A 25,012-nucleotide genomic window follows, 5' to 3' on the forward strand; every position below is an offset into this window, starting at 1 on the left:
ATGGAGACCTTTCCCGATAGAGCGCTTTCTCAATTTATGTAATAAAGCAACCTATCGCCCGTGTGTGGTGTAATGAGTTTGGCATCATCTTAAGCATCCAATTAATGCATTCTTCTTTCGCATCTTCAATCAGCTCCCTGCTTTTAACGAAATCATTTAGCGTGTGCTCTTCCCATACGAGCACCGTTGCCATTTTCCAGGATTGCCCACAAGCGATGCGGTAACTAGTTGGTAGGTGCTGGGTAACAACATTATAGCAACTGAAACGTAAATAAGTTTCTCGCCTCCTGCCCGATAAAACGTTTTGCCACGGCAGGCGCGAGAGCTGCTGCTGCTCTCGTTGGTATTCGCGTCCTTCATCAATCAGCTGTTGTTAGGGTGTCCCTTCGGACATGCGCACCGGGCGGCGCTCGGTTCGATCTCAACGCCCCAAAACGCGCTCGTTCCTTTTGGCAGGAGGGCATGTGCTGGAATCCTTCCCGTTTTGACAGTTGAAATAGCTTTTTTGCTCAGTGCCAGTGGAAAAATGTGGCCAATTTCGACGTTTTCGCTGACTCTGCACCGCACGAGCGCTGCTGCGAGCATGGAGTGAGCGTTCCACGGGCACGGGCTAGAAAAGGGCGGTAGCGCAACCAAGAACAAGGCCTCCCCCCCTGCCAAAGGAGCCCGAAGGCTCGCCTAGCCACCTCGGACGACCTCTCACGGGAAGGACATCGGGGTGTGTAGCGGACGGTTCCGAAACTAAAAGTGCTATGCAGTGAAAGGCCCCAATAGGCTCGAACGCTTGAAAATGAAGTTAACACGAATGCTGCCCGCGTCCTGTTTGCTGCTGAGCCTGATGATACCACAGGCTCTGCTCGCCCAGCGACCCGTCGGCAGCGAAAGTCCTTCCTACTACAATATCGGCGGTGTGCTAAGCAATAATGAAAGTGAATCGCACTTCGGCACGGTGATTGCGGTAAGTGTTATCTAACCGATCCCGCACAGCCCGTGCGCTGGTGCGGACGCTTGATGCATCCTTGTGCGCTGTGTCCTGTGGTCCTGTGCGCTGTGCCGTTGCCGTTGCCGTTGTTTCGCGTTGTTTGCCCGCAGGGCGTTGTGTGTAGCGCCATTTGACGCACCTATTATTATCTCTCCCGCAGCATCTCAACTTTGACCAACAGTATGTCCCGCGAGGAACCACCTACTACGATAAGACGATTCGGATCGATAAAAATCCCATCAAAACAGCGCTCAATGTTTGTAAACACCTGATATCTCGGAGGGTACGTGTCCGCACCCTAAGGATGCCTGGATCCTGGAACACACCCAAACGCCTGTGGCCGTGTGGTTCCATCCGTGTTGCATTTTATTCACGCACCGCTGCTCGCTGGATATTTTTCTTCCCCCATTTTCATTTTTCTTCTCAATTTTTCCACCCCCACTTTCCCAGGTGTACGCGGTGGTCGTTTCGCACGAACCGACAGGCGATCTGTCTCCGGCCGCCGTCAGCTATACGAGCGGGTTTTACCAGATTCCCGTCATCGGCATCTCGTCGCGTGATGCCGCCTTTTCAGATAAAAACATTCACGTGTCGTTTCTCCGCACGGTACCACCGTACTACCATCAGGCGGACGTTTGGTTGGAGATCTTGAGTCACTTCGCCTATACAAAGGTAAAGGGGTGGCGTTACGCATCCGTTACCGGAACCGGAAGCGCTCAAACGGCTGCTTCGTGATGTAACGGACGAGAGATGATTGCAAGATGGTTCTATAACACAAAAAACACACACACCTGAGTTTGCTGCTTTTTCTCTCTCTCTCTCTCTTCCCTTGGTTTGAAATTAGGTTATCATCATTCATAGCTCCGACACAGACGGGCGAGCCGTGTTGGGGCGTTTCCAGACGACGTCGCAGACAAACTACGACGATATTGACGTACGAGCCACGGTCGAATCGATTGTGGAGTTCGAGCCCAAGCTCGACAGTTTCAGCTCGTATCTGATGGACATGAAAACGGCACAGTCGCGTGTATACCTGCTGTACGCGAGGTAAGTTGTAGCCCAAGTTTTGCGCTCAGTCACGCTCCGGTTGAATGTGATTTTTCCAACTTCTTATGCAATCCTTCCCATATGTCCCGTAGCCAAGAGGACGCGTACGTCATCTTTCGCGATGCCGCCATCCACAACATGACCGATTATGGTCACATCTGGATCGTTACCGAGCAGGCACTGTCGGCAAACAACACCCCGACGGGAATCATTGGGCTGAAGCTCAACAACGCCGAAAACGAGACAGACCACATCAAGGTACGTTGCGGATCTTGCGTGAGGCTGTGGTGGCTTACATATTAAAAGCACATTACGTTACGTTCACTTCCCAGGACGCCATCTACATTCTTGCGTCGGCAATCAAGGAAATGACGGTGAACGAAACCATTACCGAGGCGCCAAAGGATTGCGACGATTCGGGTGTCATCTGGGAATCGGGTAAGTGTTCCAGCGTTCCGGTGTTCCGCATTTTCCGCAAAGCGATTGGGTTACCCTGGTGATTGTACGCTGACGTTTGCGTTTACATTTGCGTTACAGGCAAACGGTTGTTTGGGTACCTGAAAACGAGAAACATACGCGGCGAAACGGGTCAGGTTGCGTTTGATGATAACGGAGATCGCATGTACGCTGAGTACGACGTCATTAACGTCCACGAGAACCACTCGTTTGTCAAAGTCGGCAGCTTCCACTACGACTCGGTGAGTAGGCGCAATTTCGCGCAATGTCACCAACGATTCTCGCTCCGAAAGAGTGTCCTTTACGTTAAGTTTTCATGGGCTGGAAAGTGGAACACGCCTTGGGTGTGTTGCACTTGTCAGCTGTGTTAATACTGCGTCCAGAAACCGGACTATGTGCGGATTGTCGCGTATCGATGATACGGTTTCTTATCAGTGTAAACCACCAGATAATGACGGTGCATTAAAGGACCACCGCGTGGTTATGGTCGTAGAATTGTGTCACGCGGAATAACCGTAATGTTGTTTGTTGTATTTGCAGGAGAAACGCAAGATGCGTTTGAAGATAAACGACAGCAGCATAACGTGGCCGGGAAATACGGGTAAGAAACCGGAAGGCATCATGATTCCAACGCATCTCAAAGTGCTGACGATCGAAGAGAAGCCGTTTGTGTACGCACGCAAGCTCCTAGACGATGAGATCGATTGTGCGGATGATGAGGTCGTATGTCCACACTTTAATATCTCCAACGGAAATGGTAAGATCGATTGATCTGGCAACCTTTTGGGTCCTTGGGAACTTACCAGATGCTTTGCTTGTACCATCCCTTTCCAGAGCAAGAATACTGCTGCAAAGGATACTGCATTGATCTGCTGAAAGCTCTCGCCCAGAGGATCAACTTCACGTACGACTTGGCGCTTTCTCCCGACGGTCAGTTCGGACACTACCAGCTGAAAAACCACACCACAGGCATCGGGACGACGGTGAAGAAGGAGTGGAACGGACTAATCGGGGAGTTGGTTGCTGAGCGGGCAGATCTAATCGTGGCCCCGCTAACCATCAACCCAGAGCGGGCAGAATTTATCGAGTTTTCCAAACCATTCAAGTACCAGGGCATCACGATCCTGGAGAAGAAACCGTCCCGTTCCAGCACGCTTGTGTCGTTCTTGCAACCGTTCAGCAACACGCTCTGGATACTGGTGATGGTTTCGGTGCACGTAGTCGCGCTCGTATTGTACCTGCTGGATAGATTTTCTCCGTTTGGGCGATTCAAGTTGTCCAGCAACGACGGAACGGAAGAGGACGCGCTCAACCTCAGCTCCGCGATATGGTTCGCGTGGGGAGTCCTGCTCAATAGTGGCATCGGTGAGGGAACTCCCAGGAGTTTCTCGGCACGTGTTTTAGGTAAGCATGGAAGTTTACTGATCGCATCCAGGAGCACGTGTTGACGATTGGGCGATTTGCTCTCTCCTGCAGGAATGGTGTGGGCCGGTTTTGCCATGATCATTGTCGCCTCGTATACCGCCAACTTGGCTGCTTTCCTCGTGTTGGAGCGACCGAAAACCAAGCTGACGGGTATCAACGACGCGCGGTTGCGCAATACGATGGAAAATCTAACCTGCGCCACGGTTAAGGGTTCCTCGGTGGATATGTACTTCCGGCGGCAGGTTGAGTTGTCCAACATGTACCGGACGATGGAGGCAAACAACTACGACACCGCCGAGCAAGCGATTCAGGATGTCAAGGATGGGTAAGCTAACTGCTAACACCTTGGATGTGACAGGATGTTCTGACCAGGGAATCGGTTTCAATTCGTGCTTCTAGCAAATTGATGGCGTTCATCTGGGACTCGTCACGCCTTGAGTACGAGGCATCGAAAGACTGTGAGCTTGTGACGGCGGGAGAACTTTTTGGCCGCAGCGGGTACGGTGTGGGGCTGCAGAAAGCCTCTCCGTGGACCGATGCGGTAACATTAGCAATACTGGACTTCCACGAGAGCGGGTTCATGGAATCCCTCGACAAGGAATGGATCTTCCACGGGAACGTTCAGCAGTGCGAGCAGTTTGAGAAAACGCCCAACACGCTCGGGCTGAAGAACATGGCCGGTGTGTTTATACTGGTTGGTGCGGGCATCGTCGGGGGCATCGGGTTGATCATCATCGAGGTGGTCTACAAGAAGCATCAGATCAAGAAGCAGAAAAAGATGGAGATTGCGCGTCATGCGGCGGACAAGTGGCGCGGCACAATAGAGGTATGGAAAGGCGCCGTGCGTCGTGCGTTTGTGTTTAGGTTGCTAATTTAAATCTACCACGTGTCGTTGCAGAAACGAAAAACGTTACGTGCTTCCTTGGCCATGCAGCGGCAGTACAACGTGGGATTGAACTCAGTTTCCAAATCGGTGAGCCAAAACTGTGACAAATCACGCTATCCAATTATGCCGCCACTCCCGCGAACGCCGGAACGGGCGTGGCACGGCAAGGATCAGGAGTACGTCGTGAACCGGAAGAACAACACCGCCAACAAACCGCCGCCGCGTTACATGCCCACGTACGCAACCGATGTGTCTCACTTGATAGTTTAAAACAAATTCTCGGAGGGATTTTGAAAGGGTCGGAACCGTATCCATCCACCCCACCGGTCTCCAAATTGCGCCTAATGATGAGTGTAGCCAACACACTTTACTACCGTTAAGTACCGTTGAATGGGACAGAAGATAACCGAAGAAAACTCCAATTCCGTGTGCGTGTTGTTCAATACAGGTAATTGTTTACATTTGTTAGATAAGTATACACTTTTAACGCTCTGCAAAGATGATTCTTCCGCCTGTACGAGACGACGAACGTATGGCGACACCGGCGGAGGTGTACAATCATTTTATGGTTTCCGATTCCACGCGTCTAAGCATATTTTTGTACACCGTTGTACACTGTAGCCAAACTCGAGTGCATTTGTATCAGGTGCTAGTAAGTTAAACTCAACTTGTTTCGTCTCCAAGAGGCATTCGCTTGGCACAACTCGAATATGTTGATATGTTAACTGCCACTTGTTTCGTTGTCGTTGTCGAGTTGAGATATATTTTTGTGTACCAAAGAATTGAGGACGGATTAAGGACCGTCGGTGGTGTACCAAAGGTCCTGCATAACAGTAGTTGATAGCCTAAAAGTCTCCCACAACATTACTAGCCATGACAAGAAAGTAATTTTATCACTGTTAGTTGTTAACGAAAGACGGGATGACAAAAAAAATTAACCAAGCTCAGTCATTTGCACAACAAGTAATGCCAAAAAGAAGAGAGTAGCTAAACGTACATTAAACTAAAGGAATAGATGATACAAGTCTATGTTTAAAATCGTAACATTAACATTTTAAAATGCCAAAACCCTTACTAAAAATGCAATGATGCTAAACATTTGTTAACATGTATAAGAAGATGTGACAACCTAGAGTAACAAAGCGGAGGCAAACGATAACAAATATACAGCCAGTCATTATATTGATTATGTATGAACAAACTGAGTAATAAAAGGAAACATATTTGAAATTGGATACGTGGTATGTTTCATTCTCCTCACTGACCACACCAGGTCCAGCATGTCCTGTGCCGTTGCTACCACGTGCTTCAACTTGACGAAAGTTTATTTGAATGTAACACGCCATTCGTGGATTCGTGGTGGCTGTCAGTTCCGTGTATCTATTAAGCCAAATTCGACAAGATTTAAACGATTGATACTCGGGAATCTATCTATGATGGGTTAATAAATGAGTGTTATGTAATGAATATTATTATAAATATGTTAAATCCACCACAATTTACAGCAAACGATAAGTTACTGTTGTAGTTTGACGCCCCGCTATAAACGTGAAGGTGTACTCTAGTTCCGAGCGAAGTGTCAGTTAAAATGACGTTTCAGGAACACCGTAAGTTGTTTATTCATGTTTTTACGAAAATCTCATCAAAATCTTTAGTTTAGTGGCATAAAGTGCTACGAAAATTATACAGATCTACTGCCTAAAGCTTGGCCACCGTCCATCCGCAGTATTCCGTCCACTCTGCCCTTCCCACGGACGGACGAGTGACGGAATGCGTGAGAAGCTGGACCGTGGCACAACCTCGTAAAAAGAAGAGCAAGAAGAATGTGAAAATCTGTGCTGTTTATGTGCATTACAGTAAAGATTATGCTGCTGGGCGGCTAGTGGCAGTGAAATATGCGGTACGCAATTTGCCGAGCCCCGTGTGACAAAGAGCGTGGTGTGTAGGAGAAGTTATGATTGCGGTGTGTGCGGTGAGGACAGCGGAATAGGGCTAGGAAACAACAATTGCATGTGGCGCGCAATGGTGAAGCGTGTGAAGGGGGACGGGCGAGGCGCAGCTTTCCATTCCCGAGGATGTGATGTTTGATGTTGTGCGTGCGTAAAAATAGAACACGGCCTCTTGCCGGGCATGTGAAGGAATGTATCACCTCCAAAAGGGAAAGGTGAAGCAATAGTTACGTCGGAGGAAACATTCCCGAAAAGTCGTACCGCGATCCGATCCAATCGCTGACGAGTGCGGGCCATTGGCGAATGTTCCGACGTGTTGATCCAAGTAGCAGCAGCAGCAGCAGCAGCAGCAGCAGCAGCAGCAACAGCAGCAACAGTAGCACCAACAGGAACGAAACGAACCGGTGACGTTGTCGTGATCTTCCACACCGTAGCTGCCAACACGGGACTCAATCGCAGCAGCCAGGGAGCGGATCGTGCACGGTTTGTTTGCTTTTTAGGGTAATGCAACGCAGCGAGACCACAGCGAGAGTAAAGCAAGACCAGCAGTAGCAGCAGAAGCAGCATCCACTACTAGCCATTTTTTTTATTGAAGACAGTTAGTACACTCTATACCTGCGTGGCCAACAGGTGGCGCGAGCCATGCAATCACGCTGGACACAAGCGATTTTGTTGCTCGATTTGCTTGCATATTATCTCATTTCGTCGCCTTTTTGCAACCCCCTGCGGTCCAGCCACGGTTAACCGCAATGTAAATAAATCGCAGCTGGCGGTGGGCAAATCGTTTTATCGCACCGAGGCAAAGCAGGCCTACCCGTGAAAGGTGGGTGCGTTTGGCAGAAAAAAAATGAGCCCCGGGGCGGTTGTGTTTTCCCACCGCTCACGCGCGCCCACAGATAACGCGCCTATCTGTGTTTGTCCGCCGTGACCAGCAAACCATCTCACCAAAGTGACCGAAACAGGTGTGAGACGACGGTGTGTTTGGTTCGCGAAAGCGAGTTGCATTCGCTCGCACGATCCCCCGGAGTGTTAGTAGCAGGGCCCCCACGGGACCGACTAGTCACGGTGTAGTAGACTGTACGCAACTCGGATGCACTCTAGTGTCGGGTTAGTTTCCCTCGCGGTTCTGTGACGCTCGGTCGCGCTCTCGCGCATTTTTTCTCTCGCTCGCTTGCACCACTGCAGCAGGCTAGGTTGCGTGATGAATTAGGAAAACGAGGTGGTCCACGACAGGTGGAAGCGGTGGCGGCAGGGCGGTGGGATTGGAATGGGATCAAAGTAGGTTTTCTCTCGCTCTCCATCTCGGGTGTGTGTTGTTGTCACTCGGCCGAAACCCGAGACCGCGCGATAGATCGGCAGATGGACAGTTCGTTGTGGCCTCTAGGCCGTGTACTAGTCTGTGGTCGTATCGCACGCATCAGCACGCACTCGTGGAACGTTAGTGTGGCCACGATTGGCCACTCGGAAAACTCGGAGATTCCGCTTCCGTGTGGCCACGGGGTGCCATCGTGTCACAACACTGCCGTTGTCCGTCTGCGTGTGTGCCCTTTCCCAAGCTCCCGCGGTTGGGCCACGGATTCGTGAGAGTTTTCAGTTTGGTGTTTCGTAAAGGTGTTGTTTTTTTTCCCTTCTTTTTATCGTTTGAAACCGCCGGGGACTGTAGTGTTTATTTCTTCGTTCGTTCGCTCGCCACTCCGCGTCACCCCGCCGTTGCTTAGGCTAACGGTACTTTCGCCCTCCATAGTACGGACCTTGCTATTTAGCTAGCTCGCGCGAGCCCGCTGAAGAAGCACGAGAAGAAGCAATGGGGAATGAAATGAAAAGATGAAAAAAAAAAACAGAAAAAAACAACACGACTAAACATCGCTGATGGGGTTTCTTTTTGTGTGTGGCGGCGCTATACGGGGCTCAAGTGACGCCAAGGGGACCGCATCCGGTAGGGCGCACTGGCTACTGCGCCTCGTACCCTTGGCGTGGACTATTTCACCTTCAAATCGGCCTACCATCGCTCGCTCTCTCCCTACCACCCACCTGCCGCCTGGGAGGGATGACCAACCCACGCAGAGGGCCAGTAAATGCGGGGCGGCACGTCGTGAAGGGCGTAATCATCTAATGGGCGAACGGTGTAACTGTTTCCGATGATTCGCTTCCCAGCTGTCCAGTTACAGCGCGATACCGGCTGGTTTGACTTCTTGATAACATCCAATGCATCGTACTCTCGGTTGGAGCAATTTGTTTTGTTTTTGAACCGTCTCGGAAGACACGAAATACGATCCGATAAGTGACACGACACACCGACAGAAACGGGGGTGCTAACTTTTGGTCAATTTCATTTTCGACCCTCGGGAGGATCCCGTGGTTTCATTTGGGTCCGTTCCGGTTTCGTTTGTCCACCGTTACGCAAGAGCACACAGTTGGCTAACAGCAGCAGCGTGTACGTGCTAGTAATAGAGGCATTTGCCCGTTTTGCGTTAAAAAAAAGTATGCAATCATCACGTGAGAGGGTGGGACGGAAGAGGGCCAATAATAGCATATGACTCGGATTTAGGCTAAAAATATCGACCGGAAATGGGGCGATGGGAAAACAGCAAAAACTAACCCTCTGTTTCTTTATGCCCGGACGATCGCGTCCACGACAATTCACAGATGGCGGCTGCTTCGTCAAATGGCAGCATCAGTTCCGGTGGCAGTGGCAACAACAATAATAACAACAATACCACCTCCATCATCAACAACAACAACATCGAGACGGATGAGTTCATCAAAAAGAGCCGGGTGACGCGAGCCGCACCACCCAAACCGGCCTACGATCCGTTGCAGTTTGTCCAGATCAAACCGGCCAAGCTGTACGATCTGAACAAGGCGAAACCCTCGAACGAGCGCAAAGTGCTGGAGGTTAAAGCGCACCGTGAGGTCGAGGACGCCGAAGAATGGCAGTGCAATTTGGACAGCTGGAAGTCGTCGCGCAGGAAACGCGTCGAGCACATCATCGACAAGATCACGGAGGCGAAGAAGATCGAACAAGAGGAGGTGTACCGGGGTCGGAAAAAATCGAAAACATTTTCCGAGATGCTGGAAAACAGGTACGACGGTGGGGTACTTTTTTGAGAGTCTGTATCGTTTACTTAACATACCTTTTGGGGCTTCGCTTCATTGCAGTGGATCGAGGAGACGGTTCATCCTGCCGGGTGCCGAGGATGACGACGAAGGAGGCAGCTTTAGCGATGACCCTCAGGAGCCGGGAGATGCGGGGTCCAAACAGCAGTACAAGGTGCGTGTAGGACACGTGTGATAGGGTGTAATATTTGAACATGTTTGTTTTTTCGCGTCTGGTAGGACGAATCGACGGATGATCGTGCGACAGACGACACGGGCAGTTGCTGTTCGTCTAAGCATCTCGAGGGAGGATCAAAAACTCCCGACTTTGAAGACACACAGCCCGCCCCAGAGATGAACGAATTTTCGTTGGCAATCGAAAACTACAAGTCTAAGTTTCCCATGACACAAGGCAGGATGTCGTCGTTGAACGGCGGCAACACGACCGTTAACGCGTATCCCTCCGTAAGCAGCTCAATCGAAAGCAACAATGACCACGAGGCCAGTATCGCTGGCGAAGACGGCAGCAGTGGCGTACAAAGCCCGGTGGTAGAGAATTCCCTGGCGCAAAGAATGTCTTCCCTCACGATGGAACAACGGGAACGGGTACGAGAACAACAATCTGATGCTCCGGTTAGTGGTACGGAGAGTAGCTCGTTAGAGATCGACGACGAACCACCACAACAGAAGATGCAGGACGATACTCCAAAGGTGAATGTGATAGAGCGGCGAAGAGTGTTCGAGCAGTTCCAGCAGATGGGCTGTTTGACTGACACGGCGCCACCGGCAGCTAACGGAGGGAAATGTTCGCAATCAGGATCCTCGGTTGGGCAGGACGATCGATTCCTCGTGGAAGATGGCTCAACATGCTCTCAATACGAGTCCACCACGACAAGCTCGGAATGGTTCGCTGCAGGAAGCATTAAGGAGCGGCGGGCAATCTTTGAACGGTATCAATCAAATGAAATGATCGCGGAAGAGCAGCAGGAACATGGAGGCGGTCGCAGCCGGAGTAGCAGCACGATCGTCGTTAAAAGCCGTTCCGAATCGAACGTTGGCTTTGTCAATGGAAGTACTGGCCGGTTTGAGCTTGCCTTGACACAGCTCAAACGGAACGGTGCCGATTACTGCGAGGACAGTGGCATCCAATCGACGACGGATTTGTCACGCAGCTCGGTCGTCTCGCAAGCGGATGATAGCGAACCGTCGATGTTACTACTTCCGGACGATGTCGCCGTGGGCAAAAGTCCAACCCGTTCGACGACGCTGGATTCGGCGAGTGAATTTTCCGACACGGACTGCAGCAACGGACAGGTATGTGTCGTTGCTTTCGATTGCATGAAAAACAAAAAAAAGCAACACCCACATCTACTTTGCATGCATGAGTACGCGTGTGTGTAATTGCGGCGAGTTGCAGGAATGCAGAGTCCGTTTTTTCGTTCTAATGGCGTTAAGTGATTAAGATGGCATGTGTAGCTGGTTTTGCGCTTACTCTCTATTTTTTTCTGGCAATTTTTGGCATCCCAACCGTCTCTAGCCTGTCGCGGATGACGAGTGCATGCTTTTGCAACTTACGTTTTAAAATTGGATTTGCTGCGTTTGGAATGCATGGGGTGGCGGAGGGGCGTTATGCACACGTCTGACAAATTTATGCGAGTGCATTCCTTCCGTTTGCCAAAACGTCTTTCCGTCTTTTTTTTTGTTGAGGTTGTTTGTTATATGTCATTTTACGTTACGATGTGTAATGGCGGTCGGTTGGCATTTATGATTTTGTTTGCTAGATTTAGCTTCCCGTTCCCGCGTGCTTGCGAATAGTTTAGATTGCACCTTTGATAACGTACGTGTGCGTGTGTGTGATGTTGCAGAACCCGTTTTCGATTTGCCGTTTGCTTCGTTTTGGATTGCAAACCAATCTAGGTCGCTGAAGGTTATCATGTTGATTCTTTCGCAATTCTAATAACTATTTAAAGGAAACGGCCCGTGCGGCGTCTGTTTAACCTTCCGGCCGTATTAGTCCGCTGCAAGCGCCAACGCTAAAGTTGTTGTAAAGCCTACGCCTTCTACTTTCCCGCCCAAACAAAGCATCGCGTCGCCCGTAACACACAGTCCTCGATCTCCTCGCGTACACAAGTAGACCCAGAACCGACGATAAGGTATTGCGAAATTGTTTATCAAAGGTATGAGGGACAGCTCGCAGAATCGGTTTCTTGCCAGGGTAGACTAGAGGCTAGCCGTGTGGGAAATGGTGCATTGGTACTCAGGCAATGGGGAATATGCTTCCGCTCTTACTATGCCAAGCTTTTCAACATTTCTTCCCTTTGCTTCATCCAAAATAGTTACTCGATAATGCACTCGATGTGGCGTTCGAAGAGATGGATAGCGAATTGAATGAGTCATGCATGGCGGAAGATGAGGACACCCATCAGGAGCAAAACCGGCAAGCGGAGCAGGATACGGCAATAGCACCATTGAGTGTCGTCAATCTGGCGCCCGCTTTTGATCCGGTGGATAAAGAATTTGGCAAGGAGCCACTCGACTTGATGACTCTGCCAGCGTCGGCTCTTACGCCACCAAAAGAAAAACCACCGCCTCCACCGGAGGACGATGAGCCGGACCTTGAGTCATCAACGTTAGCGCCTGGTTCAACGATCGTTACAAGCTGGATTCAAAAGCATACTCCAGTGCGTACGAATGGAAGCGAAAGGACTCACGGTAACGCCTTGCTGGTGGAATCGAACCCCTCGGATGGATATGAACAAAGTTTAAAACATGCAGCTAATAATGGGCAGCGGCAGCAAGAGCTGCTGCAGTTGGCGAGCGATCAGTGGAAGTCTCTCGAAAGCTACGAAGTGGTACAGCAGGTGCAGCATCAGCAACAGAAGCAACACGAACCAGAAAAAGGTCCCCAGGAGCGGGACAAGGACCAACAAGAGCTGATGGTGTACAGCAATCGCATCCAGCTGGCTCCACATCATCAACACCAGTTGTACGATCCTGGCGAACACGAGGTAAAAGAAAATGTGATCCGTTTAGCGACGTAACAATGCTCGTAATGCACATTCTGTCTTTATCTTTGCTTAGGAAATGGTCAGTGTTGAACGGGAGCTGCTGCAGATAGAGCAGGAAGAGCTTCAGCGGCGCAGAGAAAAACAAATGTTGTTCGAAAAGCTGACGAAAGCTGACCAAACGCCTCGCGGCACCGAGCAACCGATTCCACAACAGCAGCTACAAAATCAAATGCACCAGCAACCTAAGCCTATGCAGCAGCCACGACATCCGCAGCATGCGGCCTACTATTATGCCCACCATCATCCACATCATCAGGCGCCAAATCATCATCTCAATCATCACAGAGCATCGATGCCGACGATCGACAGTCGATCGTTGCAGAACGTAAACGCGTATGGTTCGTTCGAGGCACCGTTTCTGGACGATATGCATTCGTACGAGATGGGTTCGCTGCACCGCGAGTCGATGCCAAATCTGTCGAATGTGCATGTTGCTTCCTCGTCCCATCCTTCATCGTTGTCCTCGTACGGTGAGGAATATTCGGCCAATTCGGCGACCAGCTTTGACGGTAGTTGCTGGCCACCGGTAGATCCCCGACAGGGAGAGAATGTGCACGTTGATAAGCGCCCCGCAGTGGCTCCTCGGCCTGTAATAAATGGCTTCCTGGATCGGACCACACTGCCTCCCGGAGTAGTGGGTTACCCAGCAACCGGTGGTGGACAGCGATTGTCGAGCAATATGTTTGAGCAGCATCCCAAAGGTATAACCGGCAGTCGGTCGCAGAGTCGGTTTGGTGCGCTAACAGCTGGTGTTCTTTTCAACTCCTCAGATAGTAACAAAAATCCACACCATCCGGCAATGGTAAATCGGGGACAGACGGGTGCCGGAACTAATAGCGTACCGTACGGGCAGCACTGGTTGGTTCAAGAAGCAGAACAACGGCGCATAGAGCAGCATCAAAAAAGCAACACCAACAGCACGAAACGACCATTGCCAAAGTTTGTCATCGATGCTATAACGCAACGTGTACAAAAGCTAAACGCCGCCAGTCCGGAAAATTCGGAGTGAGTAGTTTTTGTGCACATGCTGTGGCGAGTGTAGTAAATTAATGCATGCATTTTATCCATCGCCCACGTGTAGTCGTAGCAATTTATCGGAAGACTCAGATCTGGCAATGATAAACTCGATGAAGCATCATCATCACCCTCATCATCATCCTCATCATCCGACGCAGTCGATTCCACCGCATCACCATCAACAGCAGCAGCCGCTTCCACCGCTCCCGTCACAGCAGCAAAAGTACTCCAATGCGAGCGATAAAGTACTCAGCGTGAGTGGGAAAAAGGAATGCTCCCACTGCCGAATAGAACTGGGTACGTGCTGATTGGCGTGGTTGTGGCATTAACGGGGCTTTCCTTGCAGGAAAGATAATCCAACAGCACGTGCACTGCGTGGAGTCGGTTATGCAACCGGTGCCTTCTAATCTGTTGAACGTTTGTTTTTCTTTCTCGCTTCGCAGGTAAGGGTGCGGCCATGGCGATCGAAAGCCTGGGATTGTTCTACCACATCGAATGCTTCAAATGTTGCGTTTGTCACGTTAAGCTCGGGGACGGCACCAATGGTATAGATGTACGTGTTAGAAAGTATCGACTCCATTGCCAAAACTGTTTCTCTAGTGAAGACGGTGTAAAGTTTAGTTGCGTTTAAGGAAGCAAGGGTAAACAAAACAAAATAGTAATTTATTATCGAATCCCTATCCATTCAGTCCATTACTAATACAATTGTGTTTGTACGATACTTTTGAATGATATAATGATTATTTAGTACGATTATTATGATGATTATTATTGAATATGTATGATTATTAATACTTGTTCGTTTCAATAAAAGCAATAATATTGAAAACTATAATAGTGGCTTTGTATTATTTGCCAATCCATGAATGATTTATGAAACAAGTTTGCAACGCACGTGGTAGCACCATAAAACCTGAAACGCACGTGGTAGTACCTTAAAATGACAAACGCAAGAGAAAATGGATTTTCCTCGCAGGTTCCTTTGCTTCCATTCACAGTTTACTCTTTTGAATTGGCTTCATATCATCTGTTGGCTGTTTTGGAGAAATGATATTTAGGATTGGATGGAATTTAATTTCGGTAAAACGTGGTTGAATCGGGTTTCCCTCATTTGCCGCCAAAATTGGTTGAGAATTGAACACTTGCATCGTGGAATATACATTTTTCAAGTCGCGCTTAGAGAGAAAGAAATGTCTCTCTGAATGTCAAAATAGTAGCAAAATCAAAACAAACTGGTAAATGTTTACAAAACATTAAATATATTAAAGGATAAAGATAGTCAATTCTAGTAAATGCTATTAGTAATAATTCTCAATTTTGCATGCAAATAATATAAAGGAAATTTAAGAAATGCAACCTTTGCTTGCCGGTTAATAATGTGCTAGTTCCCGGGAGATTCACGCATTGACTAACCAGGGCTCAGTTATCGACTAAAAGAAGGACAGTGTGGTTGAGTCTAATCCTAGTGCGTTTATTGAACTACTAACCATAGTTATCAGGTTATCTCTGTAGCATGTCGCAACAAGCAGTGTCCATCAACTAATCACATTTTGTCATCAAGCTTTATCGCTCCTCGTCACTCAACTTTTGCAATTGATCGTTGTCTGCAGATCTCTGTGCGCAATGTTGCTTACACTCGTTTATCTTGCAATGACCATTCGTACATCGCTCAAGTTTAGGTGTATAAGAAATAATCTCCGAAAACTACTAATCGATCGCTACGCCATTAGCTTTTACACTACTTCTAATGGTGCGTTGTGTAATATCGATCGATGCCTTCCTTCTTCATAAATAACACTGCTCATTTCCACATTCGTGAATTGTAGGTGATTCGACTGCTGGGCTCGATTCTCCGGATGCTGCTCTTTCAGCCCACGTGTCCTCCTGCATCTGGTTTCTTCCCAATCAACGTGGTTGCCTCGTATATCCAGTTCAACGGACAGCATTAACGCACTGGACCACCGTGCCGCAACAGCTACAAACGCTTCAGCTCGCTTGTGATAATCTAGGGTGTTCCATTGTACGACCGGCTAGCGATTCAATTCACGTGATAGTTACGCTAGAATCATTACGTGATCTAGTAGAATCGCATCCGTCTGAACAAACTGAGCACTCTGTTATGTTGAATCGATTTGGTAGGTTCTTAGCCTGGAATCGCACAGATCGTGGATTGCAAGTGCTTCTCGACACCGACACCGAACGATTGTTTCAACTCATCGTAGCAACCTTTGGCAGCGGACAGTTCCATTTGGATTCTGGACGATTGAAATTGGTGCAGCTGGAAAGTACGTAAGATTGGAAGGAAAACTGCGGGCAAAGCTTACTGACAGTGTGGTACTTTGCAGGTGTAGAAACGTTTGGTGAACCCATGCCATTCAAAGAGCCGAACAAATGGACGTCGCAAAGTCGTTACAATAGTCTGCCGACGGATGCGTGGCTTTCCACTTTGATGGATATTGAGAAAGAAACTTTGCCTGCAACTCAAGCTGCAATTGGAATTCAACCGGACATTATTTCATCAAATGACATAAGGGTAATGCAAACGAGTCAAGGACTAAAATTGGGATAAATCTTTTTACATAATGATTTGGTTTCTTACAGCTTTCTTTGGAAAAGATTGATGAAACCGCTTTACCTAGTCAATGTAGGCCTAGCTTGCTTTCGAGCGGAAGCAATTCACGCAATCGATCCCAGTTGGATCTAACCGATGGGCTAACGTCGGGAACTGATCACGGTGCCATGACACCCCTCGAGGACTCTATGGCATCGTCTATCGTTGCTGATGAAAAGACAAAAGAGACTGAGAAAGCCACCGAGACGGATACAATGCCTACAATTAACGATAAGGAAATGAAGCAACCAGTGGCACCAATGGTGGAGGTTGCAGAGGCCAAAGCAAAAACACCAATTACGGTACCACCGGAGGAACAAACAAATACTCTCAATGGAACGGTTATGCGGACCGAGGATACGATAGATGTTAAGCCAATTAAACCAGCAGATCAGGAAAAAGCGACCAGTTTGAAGAATGAAAAGACCACGCCGCATGAGTCGAAAGGAACGCGATCTTTGCGGAAAAGCTCTTTCCCATCGAGCCGTTTGAGGCTAGGCATTGACCAGACAGGCGTTGTAACGAAACCACCAAATATACTAGTTTACTCAGACAGTACTTCGACGATGGAGTACGTAATCGCGACTCTGAACAATCTGTTGGAACCCAACACGTGCACGATCTATCCGATCACAACGGCTCAGGCGCTGGCACGCAGCTGGCAACAAAGCACGGTGCTTATTATAGTTGCCGGATCGCTCGACATCAATGTTCGAAAGATTCTGCTCGATTATTTCCTGCATGGGGGAGTTGTATTCAGTTTGTGCTCTGATTTGCTCGACATTATATTACCCGATTCTAAAACCGCCGAGGTAAGTGTCTAACGATCTGCCATTGCCAAATGTGTCGTAATGAAAATGTTTTGCTTTGGAAAACTACTTTTCAGATCCGTGAAAGAGAGTTGGTTAGCTTTTCGTACCGTAAATGGAAGCAGATAAAGATGTTGCACCACATATTTTGCTACCAGCTATCTCCGGCCAAGAAACAGTTTTCGCTGGAATCGGAAGAAACCGCCACCCTGTTACCAGTTTCGTGAGTACTTTCACAAGAAAAAATGTGTCTTCAACTGTAAATTAACTATCCACGTGCATGTTCTCTTAAAGCTACGTGGATGTTACCGATCTTTCGGGAAAACAACACTCGCTTACTGTGGAGATATTGGCGCAAGAGGAAACGTGGAATACGCCCAGCATACTTGAGGCGCACAATCGAAAAACTGGAGGAAAAGCTATATTTTCACAAGTGCGTTTTTTGTGCTTTAAATTTAATCGTTTCAACTGATGTAAATTATTTGTTTACCCAAAGATCCATCTGGAGTTGGACCCCTCCCAATTCCAAAGCAACATCGATGCCGCAGACAAATCGCTACAAAATTCAAATCAATTGCGCTACGAAATACTGAGCGACTTGCTTGGTGGACGAGTTGGATTAAAGCTGCGAGATAAAGGCGCCGGATGTGATGATGCAATTACCTACAAAAATGCCTATTTCCTGGGAAAGCATGAGGTAAGCAGATAACGGCTTGTAAAATACGATGGGATTATGATATAATGCGTTCATCGATACTTTAGGCAAAGGTTGAGATGCTAGAAACGTTGAAAGACACCATGAGCCGGCCGAATGTAATCCAAACAAGCCAACTTACGTTACAATTTTGTGGTAAAAGCGACAAAACTCCCAACAACGCCAACGAAACGCATCTCCCGGTGATGATTGTACACTGTCCGGAAGATTTTTCGACCGTACAGTATTTTGAGGTATGCAAGGAGTTTTGTTCTTAACTGAGGAAGGATACCTACACTTAATTTATTTCATTTTTTTGCTAGAATCTGACAACACGCCAAATAGGACGCATAGGCATTTATGCACCAATTATGGCTAGCTCTATGCAAGTCGTTTCCAACCTGACGCTGACCCATGGATTTATGGTTATTTCACGCCACCAAACTAAGGGAAAAGGACGCAACAACAATCAGGTACGTGTATGGTGCCACAGTGTATCGGGACATTCCATATCCTTAAATTGACTGATTTGTGTTGCCCATTTTTGTTTCTTGCCTGCAGTGGTTAAGTCCTCCCGGTTGCGCCATGTTTTCGCTGCAGTTGCACATCCCCATGAGCAGCTCGCTCGGACAACGGTTGCCGATAGTACAACACCTAGTAGCAGTTGCCGTTGTTTCCGCCGTTCTTTCATTGCCAGGATATGAGGTGAGTGCAAAACACAGTGTTTCGTTCGTTCACTTGTTCCGAAGAATTGGGATTCGGTGGTTTGGAATTATTTACGTTTGCATGTAAATTGTGCCTCCGTCGCTCGGGTTCAAAGGGATTCGGCATTTTCATCTTTTTTTAGTGATATTTGAACTAAGTTGTGAATCATTTACCGCGCACACCCTTTCTTTCATTGAGAGCAATGCCTTTGGTCATCATGCTTACAACGTTTTCGCAGGCGTTGATGGTTTCGTATTATTTTTGTCACACTTTATTCAACTTTGAAGCTATTTTAGATTACAACTCTGATCCAATGATGTGATTAATTTGTTGTTATGTTGTCGTGTTTTTAACGATTTCCGCCCCTTCGACCGGCTGCTTTGCTTACCAGCGCCGTTTCGTCGTAGCCTCGAACTTAGCGCGTTTTACATCTCTTTTACGATGCAGCGGCGCGTTTGCTTCACGTTCGCGTTTTTGTCTGTCTATTCTCAACACCCGCAATGTGTGTGTTTCACCGTGCGATGCAGTGAGGGAGCAACCGATGTGAGCCCCAATCGGATGGGTGTCTAGAAGTTGGTTATCATGCTTTCTCGCACGGCGTTTGGTTATCCTGTAGGGAGCGGAACAACTTAGAATAATGTGTACAGAGTGTACACGTGTCCGCAAATCAATCGGTTGGATGGATGTTTTGCATCCATTTTTGGTTTCTGCTAGCGCTGCTACATTTCCGCCACCTAAAACACCGATTCTGCTGAGCGCGACAGTTGCACCGGATGGGAAGGTGACCGGGCTAGCCGTTTCTTGGGTAACCGTTCGAGCTGCGTCAGCAGTTTGGCAAAATCGGGCCTATCGTCTGGATGGTAGCTCCAGCAGTGCATCAGTATGTCCTTTACATCACGCGATGCCTGCAGGTTGGCCAGCGTTTGCTTCATGCCGCGTCCCACCTGCCAGATGATCGATTCCGCTGGTTGCGATTTGAATGGAAATTCCCCGCACAGCAGCTCGTACCACACAGTGCCGAACGCGAAAATGTCCGAATCCTTCGAGAACGGAAGATCTCCCTCGTTCGGTCGGTGCGGTGTTAGGTTGCGCATTAGTTCCGGCGCCAGGTAGCACAGCCAGCCACCGGGTATGCCCAGCCCGAGATCGCAGTACAGCAGCTTGGTTGCGCTAAATAGGCCAAAGTCCGTGATGATCACTTTGCCATTTTCGAGAAAAATGTTTTTCGTCTTCAGGTCCTTGTGCACGATGCCGCGCGCGTGCAGGTAGCCCATGCCTTGCGAAATCTGCTGCGCCACCAGCGTGGTACGGTTCAGATTAAACTTGTCTTTACGCAGGTGGATGTGCGTATAGAGCGTGTTGCCCTTGCACAGCGACGTTACGATAGCAAGTCGCGGCGGCTTCATACAAGCGCCCATAAAGAGCACCACATTTTCGTGGCGTGTCTTTTTGAAGGTGGCGACCTCCAGTTTGAACGCTTCCAGCGTCCTCTCGTCGGCCACATAGTCCTCTTTTAGCAGTTTCACGGCCACGTCGCCGTGCCAGAGCGCCCGGTGGACGGTGCCGAAGCGTCCGTTGCCGATTTTCTCCTTCAGATGCAGATCATCGTACGGAATGTCCCACTCTTTAAGCGAGAGCGAGTTTTGTCGTGGCCAGCTACTTTCGTGGTCGCGCTCCTCCGCCGAATCGAGCCTTATCGGTGTCCGATCGGAAGACGAATCGGTGCTCGTCGCACTGGCCGATCCGGTTTTGTCCTCACTACCGCCGGGTACGCTATGATCGGGAATGTCGGAAAACTGCAGCTTTGGTATCTCGACGCTGTTGTCCATGGTGTACCCTCCGCTGCTACCAAGGCTTCCGCCGAGCCCACACGAACCGCCAGAACCACCGCCGGGACCTCCGCCGATGGGATGCGTTTCGATCATGATGCCACCGCTTCCTCCACGGTCGCTCCCGGCACTCATCGCCATTGAGCCACCGCTAGCAGTTGACATTAATGATGAGCTCGTGCCACCTGCACCGCTTGGGACCTCTGGAAAGTTGAACTGCAAATACTTGGACGTGGCGGGTGTTTGTGGGGGCAGCGACAGCAACGCCGGGCTGGAAGGTGACGAGCTATTACAACTGGAACCGGCCGAGCTGCTATCGGGACCTCCTCCGCACGCATGGATAGCATGCATCGGACCTCGAGCCATGCCGGGTTTGTTAGGATCACCACGGCTACCTCCATACATGATGCCACCGCTCGTCACGCCACCTCCACTGCGGCCAATGTTGGGGGACACACTCGCCGACAGGAGCGTATCAGATTGGAGCGATTTCTTAAACTCGTCCACAAACTCCTGCGGAAGACCGCACGAGGGCGGTACGTTCGATTTGCAGTCCTTGTGGCAGCGGTACTTGCACTCGGTGCACTTGAAGCCAAAAAACATTTGCTTGAGGCACAGATCGCAAGTGCTTTTGGTGACTTTGAATTTTTTCGTAAACCGATGCTGTATTATGTGGCCCATGCCGCGCGTGATGATGGGCGTGCAGGGCGATTTAGGCGGCACGGCGGACGTCACAGCCGTAACCATGGACGTACCACCGAGTGGATGTGGCGGTACACCCGGATCCATGTTCGTACCAGGCTCTCCCGCTTCCGAAGCCATTCCCGGATTGCTGTTGCTTCCTGGGGCTTGCTGCTGCTGCAGATGATGAAGGTAGTGATGATGCGACTGGGCCGCTGGTTGATGAGAATGATGATGATGATGCAGCAGGTGATGAGGGTGATGATGATCACTTGCAGCATTCAAGACGTGGCTTGTGCTACTGTTGCTGCTACTACCGCTACCCGTGATCGTGGGTTCCGTATGCAGCCGGCTGCGAGGAAACGTCCCCATCCGGTTGGCACTTCCATTGCCCATCAATCTTTGCTGCTGCTGGGATACAAACGTTGTTCCCGCGATGCTGCTAGTGCCCCCGGGTGCTAGTATGCCCGTGCTGACCGTTGTCGTTAGGGAACCATCGCCCAGCGCGACCATCGTCGACGGAATGTTGTTATTAATGTGGTTAATGCTGTTGCTGTTGTTGCCGGTGCTGCTGCTGGCATGGCTGTTATTGTTGTTTGCGACCCCAGGGCCAGTGCCCGCTGCACTGCCTCCTTGCTGACCAAACTGCGACTCGTGAGATTTCGATTTCGTCAACGCCGTTCCTGCCTCCCCGGTGGCCGATGCACTACTGGTCGTGATGGTGGTGTTACTCGCACTTGCCGCAGTCGAAGAGCACGACGAAACCACCGTCGACGGTGAGCAGGACGAAGCTGAAAAGGAAAGCAACGATGTCTGATGCTTTCGCTTAGGAGGAGGCGTCGTAGGGAATCCACGTCGGTTTTGCTTGTTGTTATGCAGCAACACGTTGGAGGGCGAGTTCGGTGGCGATGGTGAGGGCGTGCAACCACTTGTGGAAGCTTCGTCCGGAGAAATTGCGTGATGCGGATTCAGCAAAGCCGCTTCCTGCGAATGATGTGCCGTCATGCTGTCCTCTGCCTGCGGGCTGATAGTGACACCAGCTGCGATCCCCATGTTTGCGGGTGAAGCTTGTTGGAGTGTCGCATGCGAATCGCCTCCGGGCGGAGGCCCATTATTGTGACGCTGGCTGTGATAGGTCCCGGAGGCAATGGCACTCTGCTTGCTGGTGGCGCACTTGTTGCCACCCAGCGAGCGGTTGACGCGAGGTGACGTCCTATGGCAGGCAGGCTGACGGTCCCACGAATCCCAGAAGAGATCGTGCGGTTCCGTGCCCTTGCGGCCACCACCGTCGGTAGCAGAGCTTTCGAGATGTTCGTGGCATCGTCTCAGGTTGCCGCAGGCACGCGTCAGTCGCTTCATTTCCTCTTCCCGGACGTACACGTTATTGCCCATGATTGTCCGCAGTTCCTTTTCGTCCTTCTCCAGCAATCCTTCCAGCGTGCTGACCTGTTGTATCACAGCGTTGAGTGATGCACAGCTCAGACCTGCGGCAAAAGTGAAGTTGATTAAGGCATGGCTCTCTTTTGAGCTCTCCCACCCCGTTAGGCATCCGGGCGCTACTTACCAACAACTCTGAGCCATTGCTTGAGTTCGTTTCCGGTTGCGGAAAGACCCTGCGCGGGCAGCCGTTCCGGAAGCTTCGATTTCGTAATCAATAGATCGGAAAACAGCTTCACGAGCTTCGTCTCGAGCGTGCGGATTTCCTGCTGCGTCAGCTCGGCGCTCGTAGCGCACTGCGTCCGCAGGCCCTCGAGCCGATCGGCGGATATATCGATCATGCTCTGTATCACATCTAGGCCCCGGCGAATATTTACCTCACTGTTGTCCCCAGTGGCTCCATCACCGCCATCCTCGCCGGCACCGGCATCGTTTGCCGGGCCCGGGCCAGCCTTAAGCTCACCGGAATTATTGTTGGGCATCATCTTTACCGTCAGCGGGTGGCTGCGGTAGAAGCAAAATCTTGCCCTTGCCGCCCGGGCGACAAAACTTGACCAGTGAAATGCAATCGTCGTCCGTGCGGATCCAACGCCGACACACTGGACATTCGTACTTTGTTCCGTCCACTTTGAGCACCAAATACAACCCTCGCAGGTCGCTCTCGGGTACTGTAACTACCGGGAAAACACTTCATTTCTTCAGCGCACTCGTCATCGTTGCTGCCTTGTGCGCCAATGGTCGATGATGGTCCTAAGATGGCCTAAGTTGCAACTATTCGCTTATCATTGCTCGCGTGCATCGTGCGGTGGTAGAATCCTGAGCTCGGGAAAAGAAGTTATCACGAAAAGCTGCAAATTTGCAGAGATCTCTTGCCTGTACACCCAATCTTTATGCACAACACTAAAGGATTCCACCAGGAGCAAGTGCAAAAAGTAGTGCCTCAGCAGACTCCACCGGCCACCGAACAAAGGGAAGAGTGTTTGTCGGATGCCTACCGCACGGTGCCAGTGGATGCGAAATCGCAAGGCAAGCTCTTGAGCCCAACCTTATCCACGGGCGCCCGAGGTAATTTAGCCTTACGCGAATTTGTTTGTCGTGGCCGTCGTTCGTTTGTTCGGGAGACACTTTGGGTTCCGAAAAAATCAATGAATTTTTTCACTGTCAAACTTGTTCTCAATCTCAAACAACTGTCATCGGGTTCTCTTTTTGCTTCTTGCTCTTGTTAGTGGTAGCCCAGTGAAAATGTTAGTTGTATAGGACTAGCCTGTGTTTAGATTTTGTTCGAGTTTATATCATCGCGAGTCTAAGTGTCGAAAAATACCATCCCAATTCAAATAATTCACGACTATTACTGCTTGTTACTGTATTACGATATTTTCGCTGCTTTTTTCAGAAATTACCTTTAGGTCTGAAGTGGCCAAACGATATTTATGCATATGGTGCAACTAAGCTCGGAGGGAGCATTTTCAATACGCAAATCGACGCAAGTACAGCAGTCGTTAATATAGGCGTTGGATTAAACTTGAGCAATAGCAAGCCAACGCTATGCCTGAATGATGTGATTGCACAGTACAACGCAAAGCATACCACCGTCCTACCATTGCTTTCTTACGAGAAAACATTTGCTTTAATCTTCAACAAACTGGAAGAGTTGTACGATAGCGTGCAGAATGAGGGTGTTGAAAAACTGCAGAACGAATACTACCGGCATTGGCTGCATCAGGATGCGGAAATCAGCATGATAGGACCAGAGGGTGAGTCGTTGCAAGGCACCATCGTAGGAATAGATGAGTACGGGTTTCTGTTGGTAAAGAAACAACCATCTGGAGACACAGTGTCTGTACACCCGGATGGAAACAGCTTCGACATGATGGAGGGATTGATAATTCCAAAATTTAATTAAACATCTATCTGATCCAAAGAGTTTTTGCTTATTGATTATAACGAATGTTAAGAATATGTTACTTAAAATTGAAACTATACTAAAGCTATAAAAATAGGATGTTGACTGCCTAATGAAAATCCATCATTCCTTAGAGCTGTAACTGTTAACTGTTTGAATCATGAATCAAATATTGCACTATGACAATGTTTGAACTTTGTTGGCTAATATATTACTATTGCGAGGGTAATTGAAAGGCATACGTTTTGCTTTAGCAAACACCATATACTGCCCTAGTTCTTTGATGTTGTACAAGTGTTTACAATCTACATGTGTCTTTCGATTCTTTCATTCCTCGATGCTTTCAACTCAGGTTCTTGGCGGATTGTAACATAATAAGACAACATATTAAATTCAAATCAATTAGCTATGTAATCG

General features: G+C 49.3%; 4 protein-coding genes across 4 annotated transcripts; 3 read left to right on the top strand and 1 right to left on the bottom strand.

Annotated features, from left to right (window-relative positions):
- Positions 1-790: 790 nt before the first annotated feature.
- LOC128720550 (glutamate [NMDA] receptor subunit 1) lies at positions 791-6,005 on the top strand. Its single transcript, XM_053814225.1, has 12 exons — positions 791-958; positions 1,143-1,265; positions 1,433-1,654; positions 1,827-2,029; positions 2,122-2,287; positions 2,362-2,467; positions 2,567-2,727; positions 3,026-3,242; positions 3,320-3,889; positions 3,962-4,235; positions 4,310-4,736; positions 4,809-6,005. Exons 1-12 carry the CDS (start codon positions 791-793, stop codon positions 5,064-5,066), a joined length of 2,895 nt encoding a protein of 964 aa, XP_053670200.1. The 3' UTR covers positions 5,067-6,005.
- A 3,386-nt stretch (positions 6,006-9,391) lies between these two features.
- Positions 9,392-14,747, top strand: LOC128730572 (uncharacterized). Its single transcript, XM_053823640.1, has 8 exons — positions 9,392-9,828; positions 9,905-10,016; positions 10,082-11,155; positions 12,178-12,849; positions 12,923-13,610; positions 13,680-13,914; positions 13,991-14,223; positions 14,370-14,747. Exons 1-8 carry the CDS (start codon positions 9,392-9,394, stop codon positions 14,555-14,557), a joined length of 3,639 nt encoding a protein of 1,212 aa, XP_053679615.1. The 3' UTR covers positions 14,558-14,747.
- An 802-nt stretch (positions 14,748-15,549) lies between these two features.
- LOC128722077 (biotin--protein ligase) lies at positions 15,550-24,595 on the top strand. Its single transcript, XM_053815896.1, has 11 exons — positions 15,550-15,676; positions 15,753-16,211; positions 16,272-16,459; positions 16,528-17,349; positions 17,424-17,569; positions 17,641-17,779; positions 17,843-18,043; positions 18,109-18,294; positions 18,364-18,513; positions 18,602-18,745; positions 24,086-24,595. Exons 1-11 carry the CDS (start codon positions 15,550-15,552, stop codon positions 24,593-24,595), a joined length of 3,072 nt encoding a protein of 1,023 aa, XP_053671871.1.
- On the bottom strand, positions 19,015-23,177 carry LOC128722076 (kinase suppressor of Ras 1). Its single transcript, XM_053815895.1, has 2 exons — positions 22,820-23,177; positions 19,015-22,739 (listed from the first exon to the last, which is right to left on the bottom strand). The coding sequence occupies exons 1-2, from the start codon at positions 23,175-23,177 to the stop codon at positions 19,480-19,482; spliced, it is 3,618 nt and encodes a 1,205-aa protein (XP_053671870.1). The 3' UTR covers positions 19,015-19,479.
- Positions 24,596-25,012: the final 417 nt, after the last annotated feature.

This window comes from Anopheles nili, chromosome 2 (assembly GCF_943737925.1).
Source record: "Anopheles nili chromosome 2, idAnoNiliSN_F5_01, whole genome shotgun sequence".
Lineage (NCBI taxonomy): Eukaryota > Metazoa > Arthropoda > Insecta > Diptera > Culicidae > Anopheles > Anopheles nili.

Coding starts and splice junctions, on each gene's coding strand:
- LOC128720550 (XM_053814225.1), top strand. CDS start 791: ATGAAGTTAACACGAATGCTGCCCGCGTCCTGTTTGCTGCTGAGCCTG. Junction 959..1,142: donor ACTTCGGCACGGTGATTGCG/GTAAGTGTTATC, acceptor TCTCTCCCGCAG/CATCTCAACTTTGACCAACA. Junction 2,468..2,566: donor GGGTGTCATCTGGGAATCGG/GTAAGTGTTCCA, acceptor TTTGCGTTACAG/GCAAACGGTTGTTTGGGTAC.
- LOC128730572 (XM_053823640.1), top strand. CDS start 9,392: ATGGCGGCTGCTTCGTCAAATGGCAGCATCAGTTCCGGTGGCAGTGGC. Junction 10,017..10,081: donor GGTCCAAACAGCAGTACAAG/GTGCGTGTAGGA, acceptor CGCGTCTGGTAG/GACGAATCGACGGATGATCG. Junction 12,850..12,922: donor ACGATCCTGGCGAACACGAG/GTAAAAGAAAAT, acceptor ATCTTTGCTTAG/GAAATGGTCAGTGTTGAACG.
- LOC128722077 (XM_053815896.1), top strand. CDS start 15,550: ATGTTGCTTACACTCGTTTATCTTGCAATGACCATTCGTACATCGCTC. Junction 18,295..18,363: donor CGACCGTACAGTATTTTGAG/GTATGCAAGGAG, acceptor TTTTTTTGCTAG/AATCTGACAACACGCCAAAT. Junction 18,746..24,085: donor TTTCATTGCCAGGATATGAG/GTGAGTGCAAAA, acceptor TGCTTTTTTCAG/AAATTACCTTTAGGTCTGAA.
- LOC128722076 (XM_053815895.1), bottom strand. CDS start 23,177: ATGATGCCCAACAATAATTCCGGTGAGCTTAAGGCTGGCCCGGGCCCG. Junction 22,740..22,819: donor GCAATGGCTCAGAGTTGTTG/GTAAGTAGCGCC, acceptor CTTTTGCCGCAG/GTCTGAGCTGTGCATCACTC.